The 8,410-nt window shown below is 46.8% G+C and overlaps 1 protein-coding gene across 2 annotated transcripts in view; it reads right to left on the bottom strand.

Annotated features, from left to right (window-relative positions):
• Window positions 1–8,404, bottom strand: part of STYXL1 (serine/threonine/tyrosine interacting like 1) — an 11,007-nt gene extending 2,603 nt beyond the window's left edge. The window contains exons 1-8 of one of the 2 annotated variants that reach the window (XM_031060664.1): window positions 8,280–8,404; window positions 6,939–7,000; window positions 6,351–6,489; window positions 5,814–5,870; window positions 4,775–4,920; window positions 3,297–3,442; window positions 2,184–2,278; window positions 459–568 (exon numbers count right to left, since the gene is read on the bottom strand). In XM_031060664.1, coding sequence (XP_030916524.1) covers window positions 459–568; window positions 2,184–2,278; window positions 3,297–3,442; window positions 4,775–4,920; window positions 5,814–5,870; window positions 6,351–6,489; window positions 6,939–7,000; window positions 8,280–8,382 — 858 coding nt within the window. In that variant the 5' untranslated portion in view covers window positions 8,383–8,404. Of the gene's footprint in view, window positions 1–458; window positions 569–2,183; window positions 2,279–3,296; window positions 3,443–4,774; window positions 4,921–5,813; window positions 5,871–6,350; window positions 6,490–6,938; window positions 7,001–8,279 lie in introns of those variants that run through there. The other variant, XR_004082205.1, reaches the window with a different exon arrangement.
• Between the last annotated feature and the right edge of the window lie 6 nt (window positions 8,405–8,410).

Raw genomic sequence — 8,410 nt, 5'->3', positions numbered from 1 at the left:
GAAGATAAATACCATGTTCTGTATCCACAGCTTTGCTTTTCTAGCCCTTTAGTTAAGTAGGCAAAACAAAAATATCACAATTTCTAGAGTGAGGACTCACAGATCCAAACCCACACCTAATCCACCTTCTTAATGGTCCAAAGAAGATACAATCTCAAACCATATAATCAGTTCCATTATCAGGTGGATGGATATTGTGCATGACATCACAGAGAATATTTTTACTGCACTGATGGGGTTTCAGGAGGAGAAGGGCAGTGCAGAGGCAGTGCTGTGACAGGGACATACCTGCAGGGAGAAGCAGCAGGAGTGCATCAGATAGATCATGTTTTGTTTGTTCTTTTTTTTTTTTTCCAAGCACTAGGCCAGCATTTTTAAACTCATTTCTATTGTGAGACACTAGTTCTATCCAAAGATGTGGGCAGAGGCAGTGCTGTGGCACTGTGACAGGGACATACCTGCAGGGAGAAGCGGCAGGAGTGCATCAGATAGGCCATGGTGGCCGTGCTGCTCCGGCTGATCCCCAGGCTGGAGAACACCAGCACTGCTCCCACATCCAGCTGAGCATCTGAGCCAAGAAATGCCAGTGACAAATTAGTGAGCTGGGAAATGGAGCCCCCCGTGGCACTGATTTGGTGACAGCTGACAGGGGGGCTGCAGCCTGAGAGACAGGAGCCCTCAGGAGCCCTGACAGCAGCAGATGGGCACTGCCAGCTCCCATTTCTGTAAGCATTTGCCTTTCCTAAAAATCCACAGTTCAAACGTGGCCTTGAAGAGCAGCACCAATGACAATGACCAGTCAATGCTTCATTACACATCAGTGTCACCCTCACATCAGGGATCTGAGGAGATGTGGTCTTTCATGACCTACCAGCTGTGGTCAGCATCACAAACTCTCCCCAGACAGGTCTAAAGGTATTGAAATTCTATTTTGCCGGGAAGGTTGCATATTTAATTAATAACTTTTAAATTCTTTCTCTCCCTCTCTAGACAGAATGATGTTTTTAAAATATTAGCAACTGAACTCCAGAATTCATAGAGCAAAACCTTTTATTTTAGTGCTGTCAGGATTTTTTTCCCCCAAGCACTAAACCAGCATTTTTAAACTCACTTCTATTGGGAGATACTACTTCTAACTGGGTAGAACTGGCCTCACTCCAGCATACACCTGGCATGAGGACATGCACACTCCTCCTGGAGTATGTGCAGAGCTTTAGTCTCGTGTTCTGGTTTGAGTAATCTGCTCTCCACTGCCAAACAAACAGTTCCACTATCAGGTAAACACTGAAACACTTCCACAAGTGCAGCTAATAGGCTCTTGTAGTCTGGTTTGGAAACAGCCACAAATCATGTGTAATGTCAGAAGGAAACTTCTGAAACACTACTGGGAAAAAGCATGAGGCACAATGAGAGGCAAGGAAGTGAATGTCAACATTCAGGTACACCAAATAATGAAATTCAGTTCAGCACTACAAAATGATATCCAACAACAAATGTTGTTTCTTTGTGTGCAGTTGTCATGTCTGATATTGTACTTGGATTAAGCTCTATGGGATCAGGGTGGTCTTTTGCTGCTGGCTCTGTCCAGCACAGCTCAGCAGGGCCTTGGTCTGTGGCAGGTGTTATTTGATAAGCACAATAAAAGATAACAACATGGTGGGACAGCATCAGGATGGAGCTGCAGGCACTGAGCTGCAGAGTGTTTTTTTTCTTGTCCTATCTGATGTAATCAGCTGAAGGCAGGTTCATGCTGTCCAACCTGAAAGTCCTCCTGGGCCCTACAGTGGGTCTGCACTGCAAATCACAGCGATTATCAATGCCTCGTGCTGAGCTCTCTAATGTGTCACACTGCTTCCAATAAAGCTCTGGTGGCTGAAGATTTGGGCTGTTGAGAGTCAAAGGAGTAAGAGGGAATCCTGTGAAGCCCTGGTAGATTGCCTGCTGCAAAGATTTGGGTGGAAAGCTCCCTGTTATCAGAGTGAGGTATCCTTTAACGTGAGCAGGGACATCAGAGTCAGATGCTCTGTAACATCTCCTCTCTGTCCATCAGGCTGGTTAGAGAGGCAGCTCTGGTATCCATCAGGGTGTGGGTGTTCTTACCCTCCTGCCTGGGCTTCCTGTCACTCCCTCTAACATGCCACACTGAGCAAGGGCTCAGGAATTCCACATCAGGATCCACTCACCTATGAAATGAGAAATGGTGGGGAAGGAAGAAAAAAGATCTGCTTCCAGTGAATCAGGAACAGCTACATGGAGGGATTTACCTTCTTCTGCAAACCTGGAAAAAGAGCACAGACACCACATGGAGCAGAGGAGCAGCCTTGACTAGATGTGCTTGCTGGAGGCAAGGTGATCATTTTGTTTGCTGTCACATTTGTGAGTTTTTAATCATTGTCATCATTAACATGATAAGGGGTTTATTGTGGTGAGGCACAGAGATGTTTGTAACACAGAACCAGTTTAATCACTGATTTTCCATTTCAATGGTATCAGTATTGATGCCTTAACTTACAGATAGATAACCTACAGAGAGATGAGTGAAAACAGATGAACTGAAAGCAGATGTGCTTTCACAGAGTGTGTGGTGGCTGTTTTGTGGGGCCCCCCAGTTCCCTTCATGTGGTTTCCTATGGCAGCACCTCCTCCTTCCACAGACTCAGAGGGGCAAAAAATTGGTGAGGAATTTCCAAAATGTGGAAGCACATCATGCAGAGGGCATGGGAATGTTACCCACAGTGCAGAGACATTCCTCTGGAGCCAAAGGCATGAGAAATGTCTGCTGGTGTACATGTCCTGGGGTGGATAACTGGTTTTGTTACTTTTTTTGAGTCACCACCTTGAGAAATGCCACTGGATTTTTCACTGTGTGAAACTGCATTTCCAGCAAGGCTGTCTGCTCATGGACAGAGCAGGTAAGGAAGGAAGACCAAAAATGTGACATATTGCTGACTTAGCTTTTACACAGATGTGTTGGTAAGATTTTGCTCTGAAAGCTCTTTAGAGATACAGGTTTTTCCTGAAGAGTGGTGGTATGTGATAGACTTGAAATACCAAGGGCTTCCCAATTCTTCTCTTACCCAATTCACCCGTGGCATGGTCAAGGGCTGCAGGACTGTGTTGTGTTGTGCTAACTCTACAGCAGAAATTAGAAAACTGAGCATGAAATGGCACTGGAATCTGCACAGGTTTCCTTGGAAAGCCACAGGCACTGACTCCTCTGCCAATAAACTCTGTGTCACCTCATTTTTTCACATCACAGACACTGGTGAGGGTGAGCCTTGAACTGTTTAACTTACAGAGTCACAGGCTGTTCTGAGACGTTGACCAGTGCTTTGATCCTCAGATCTTTCTGAATTTGTTTGTCACTGGCCTGCTTGAAATTGCCCATATATAGTTTTGCAGGCAGTATTTCTACAGGGTATGGCTGGAAGGTGTCTAGCTCCTGCCAGAAAGAAACCACAGGCTCAGGTTAGAGAGTGTCTTTGCTCCCATTAGCTCGATAAGTTCTTAAACAGAAGTCATGTGAAGAGTTGAACAGGCACTTAGTCAGCAGGCCATGACATATTTTAGTGTAATGATTCATCCAATCACCTGGATTTGCTGTATTTTGAAGTCTTTGCTAGTTTTACTGAGAATAATTAACAGCCTCGCTGTTGTAGTAGCATTACTTGAAACAAATCCCAACTAAACAGGAGGTGGAATACATTCTTTCCATTGTCTGGAGGGGCTGCAGCAGGACAGATTCCTTTGATGTTCTCCCTGGCTACTGTTTACAAGGCTAAATGAACTCATCTGCCACCTGCAGAGCTGCAGGTGCCCTGGAGTGGCTCAGCACAAATGCACAGCTGCATCTGGTGTGGCAGCCTGGAGGCTGAGGAGGAAAACACCCAGCCAGCCACCAGTGCCCCGCATCCCTGAGGGGATGTGCCTAGAATACTGCTCCAGCAGCACAGAGGGGGAGTCTAACAATTTAAAGCCTCAATTCTCAATTTAAGGAGGTGCCTGTGTCCAGCTGAGTGTGAGCAGGGAGCTCAGCAGTGAACTGCCCTTCACAGGGCAGCACAAAGTGAGTTATTTTCTCTCCTGTGCTGTGGCATCCACAGGTTAGCACCGTGTCATGGGCTGTTTCCTGGGAACCAGGAGGGAACAATGGGAACAAAATACACCTTGGAATGAAATGCTCTGTTGTCCAGCACCTTCTTAACCTGCCCTGCGTGTCCTAAATGTGCAATAAAGGGTAATTGTTTCTCATAAGGTAAATAGATTGATGTTTATAGGTGAAACCAAGCAATCAGGACTCAGTGTTTGAGTGGATGGCTGTTTTCTTCCTGGGCCTATTGAAACAAGGCATTTGTGACCCTTTCTGATGAAAAGACATGGAACACAGTGCTTGGTAGGAATTGTACTTCTGTTTGAAAACATTTGCTGAGCACTATGCCAGATAACCACGTGTGAGAGAGCAGCCTGCTCCCTGTCATCACTTGCTACTGTTTGTTCAGTTATCTGTAACTCTCCATGGGCTAGTTTTGGGGTTATCAGGGGAACATTCCCAGCTTGTTTCCATGAACTTCCTTTCAGGCAAGAGAAGAGGAAGAAGTGTGGCTGTAAAAGAATCAGTGGTGAGGCTCAGAGCAAGCACAGTAACTCAGATTCATTCAATTCCTTTGTCTGAAATTACTGAGATACCAGATTTGCAGCACCATCTAACCCGAATTTACCAGCTATCACCAGTTGAATATTAACGTAATCTACTTGGAAATTAGTCTCATCTCACCTGGGGCATCCACAGTGTCTTGTGGCTCTTCAGGAAATGGTAACAAGCTGAAAAGCGCCTGTAGCCTCCCTTCAGGAGGAGCACGGGGTGCTGGGTGAAATGCTCCAAGTTCCTGGCATGGAAGAGGGCATCTCCCTCCTCAGCACCTAAAGGGACCAAAGAGCTGCTGGCCTGGGCAGGTTCAGTGTCTCCATCTGCCTCCCTGGCATCCACAGCAAATCCCTTTTCACTCCAGCTAATGCTCTGGAGAAAACTTTGTTAAAACAACTTATTCTTTACTTGTTGCTGCAGGTCAGTTACAGGGGGTGCTGCTTTCCCCCTCTCATTCTGATTCTTTTATTCCTCTCCTGGTTTCTTTTCTAGGACCAGATTTCTTTTCCTCTCCCCATTTTTCTTTGGGAAATGCTTGTAATAAGTTTCTATAATAGGGAAGTTTTATTAATTTAAATTTAATAATCTTAGTTTTATGGAGGCCCTTTTCTTTAGCCTGCTTTAGGCAAACAGGGAAAGAAAGGAAATGTCTTCATTAAATTCTTCACAAATGTTTTAAACACCCCCCTCAGTGAAATAGATTATGTGAGATGGCTGCTCCTCCTCCTCCTCCCAAGGAATCCATCCTGCTTCCCTCTAGCTATGTCTGCTTTAGAAATGGATCAGCACAATAGAAATCCAGTTCTGATTCTTCATACTTTACTGCCTCACCACTGAGCATTTAGGAACCTGCTTGTTTTATTCATTCCCCTTACACCTCCACCGTTTTTTTCTTTAAAAAGTGATGCAAATCTTTGCTAAAACTCTGTAGCCTTTGTAAAGCTCAAACAAACAGAAGTGGTTCTGCTCACAGAAGGATGTGCCAAAGGATGTGTGAAAGCCAAACACTTCCATGGTTCAAGGAAAACTGAACAATGCCATGGAAAAGTTTCCAGCACTTCACATTTCTTGGTGAACCCCATCAAATCACCACCCTCATTAAAGGTAAATTTTTAAAAATATCATGAAGTGAAAGCCTTTTGTGATCCTCAAGGAAGGAAGTACTCACTCTGGGAACACACGGAATCTGAGCTGCTGATTTCAGTCTCTGAAGAAGTGCTGCTCCCTGAAAGGCAATTGTTGGACAAGCCAAATCTCAGGGAAATGTGGCAAAAAAAGAACCCATTCCTCACATGCAACAAGGAGCTTCAGAGGATCATCCACACATGGGAAACCAGGGCTGCCAGGATGCTTTGAAATAAAACCTGGCTTTTTGAAGGCTGAGAACATACACAACACAGTGAAAAAACAGAGGCAGGGCACAGTTTTTCATATAAACCTGGGAACATTTACATCTCTTCCAACAAGCTCATAACTGCTTTAGGCAAACAGGGAAAAAAAGGAAATGCCTTAATTAAGTTCTTCATAAACGTTTTAAACACCCCCCTCAGTGGAGTAGATTATGTGAGATGGCTGCTCCTCCTCCTCCTCCTCCTCCTCCCAAGGAATCCACCTCATAACATTATTATTCCTCATAACATTAAATGAAGAATGGGAAGGATCTCAATCCAGCAGTGAGGACTGGACTGACACGGGTCACACATACCTGTTTCTTCCTCCTCCTCCTCCTCCTCCTCCTGATTGTCAGTGTCAGTCAAAAATCCAGTGTCGTGGTCATACACCACACAGAATCTGACATAGCCCAGCTCCTCGGGATTGGGGATCACATACTGCCCCGCAGGACTCTGCCAAAATCACAGAGCAATTGCATCAGGGGCACGGCTCCACTCTCCTCTGGTGGCACCCACACTCCTGACATCCTGCACGCTACAACTCTGACTCGGGTTGGTTCTGTTTGTACGTGTGGGTGGACACGGCACTGACAGCCCCGCTTAGGATCAGGAATGATGCAAATCCCGCTGATTGCTCCACCGGCAGCAGCGGTGCAGATGCCAGCGCTGGCCTTGTGAGGCAAGGCTGAGCTGGGCGAGCTCTTGTGCAATGTTCTCCCTGATTTTCAGCTGCTGTGTGCCAATCCTTGGGGCTGCTGGAGCCACCTGTGCTTTGTGAGAGAACACATCCCCCCAGCCCCAGCCGCGGGGCACGGCCGAGCAGGGGCTGGGACATTTCCCCTGGGTTTCAAACCAGTTCTGGCTTCCTGCTAATTGCTAAATTCAAACAGCAATCCCCTCACCAGCACAATCCTTTGGGCTGTAACGATGTGGCTGTCATCGAATTCAAACTGAGAACGGGCATCTGGGAAAAAAAAAAAGCAAACAAAACAACTAAGACAGAGCAATTGGATTTTAAAGGGGGAATCTTTGTATTTTGTCAGTGGGAATTCAGGCAGCACTCAGAGAAAGAGGTTTGGAAATGTGGCAGCTGGGGATATGGTTTAGGGGTGGTTATAATGTTACAGAGTCGTCTGTTGGGTGAACTTGAAGGTGTTTTCCAACTTTGATGATTCTGTGATTTGTTCTTTTTAGAAACTCATGGCTCCTGGTGTGGGTATAACAAACCCCAGGGTTGATGTGAGTCTGTGTGTAACACCAGCAATGTTAGTCCTGCCCCGAGTGTGCTCCTGCAGCACTGCCAGCCTCAGTCCCGTGCTCTGCCCTGACCTGCCCAGCAGCTCTGTGTCACAGACATCTTCCAAGGAAAACCCTTTCCTTAGGATTTTTCCTCCTGAGAAGCTGAGAGGCCTCAGGAACAAAATGTAAACATTGATTATCTGCTGCTGTGGAATGCAACAAATAGATCTTTGATTGGCCCATATTGGATGTTTGTAATTAATGGCCAATCACAGCCCAGCTGGCTCGGACAGAGAGCCGAGCTACAAACCTTTGTTATCATTCTTTGCTATTCTATTCTTAGCTAGCCTTCTGATGAAATCCTTTCTTCTACTCTTTTACTATAGTTTTAATGTAATATATATAATAAAATAATAAATCAGCCTTCTGAAACATGGAGTCAGATCCTCGTCTCTTCCCTCATCCACAAACCCCTGTGAACACGGTCACAGCTCTGCCTCTGCTGCTCCAGAGTGGGGAGAGGGGCACTGCAAAGACCCCAGCCCACTCCCAAACTGGCCAACTCCCTCACCAAAACACTGAATGGCATTGCAATGTCAGGCACCCCTCTGGGGGTACTGGCACTATGCAGAATGGAAGTGGTTATCAGGAATCTTTGAGTGATGGTTGAGAAATCTAGTCCAGTTCTAAAACCTCTGGGAGCAGCAGGGGAGAGAGAATGTGCACGGGACTGATGAGAGCAGGGAGAGCTGAGCACGAGGAAAGCCAAAGCAGCACCAGCTCACAGCGCCTGAAATGGGATGGGAGGGAGGTCCCGAGTGCCAGGCCCCAGAAATGGTGAGAAGGGATGTGTGTGCTTTTCCTCACAAGCCCTGATGGCTCAGGATATCTGCCTGGGCTGAGCACAGTGCCTGGCTGCTGGCAGGGACAGGGACAGAGCAGGGACAAGGCAAGGCAGGGACAGAGACAGACAGGGCAGGGACAGGCCTGTGCCGCGGCCTCACCCAGCAGGCACAGGTAGTTGGGCTCCGCCAGGCGCGATCTCCACCGGTACTGGTTGATGATGTTGTAGAGGTGTCGGGGCTCGCAGAACATCACCCCCGCCATCCTCCATCGGCCCGGCTGTCGCCGCCTA

This window comes from Geospiza fortis, unplaced genomic scaffold (genome assembly GCF_000277835.1).
Source record: "Geospiza fortis unplaced genomic scaffold, GeoFor_1.0 scaffold425, whole genome shotgun sequence".
Lineage (NCBI taxonomy): Eukaryota > Metazoa > Chordata > Aves > Passeriformes > Thraupidae > Geospiza > Geospiza fortis.
The sequence above is the reverse complement of the archived record's forward strand: the minus strand, read 5'-3'. Positions and strand labels throughout refer to the sequence as shown.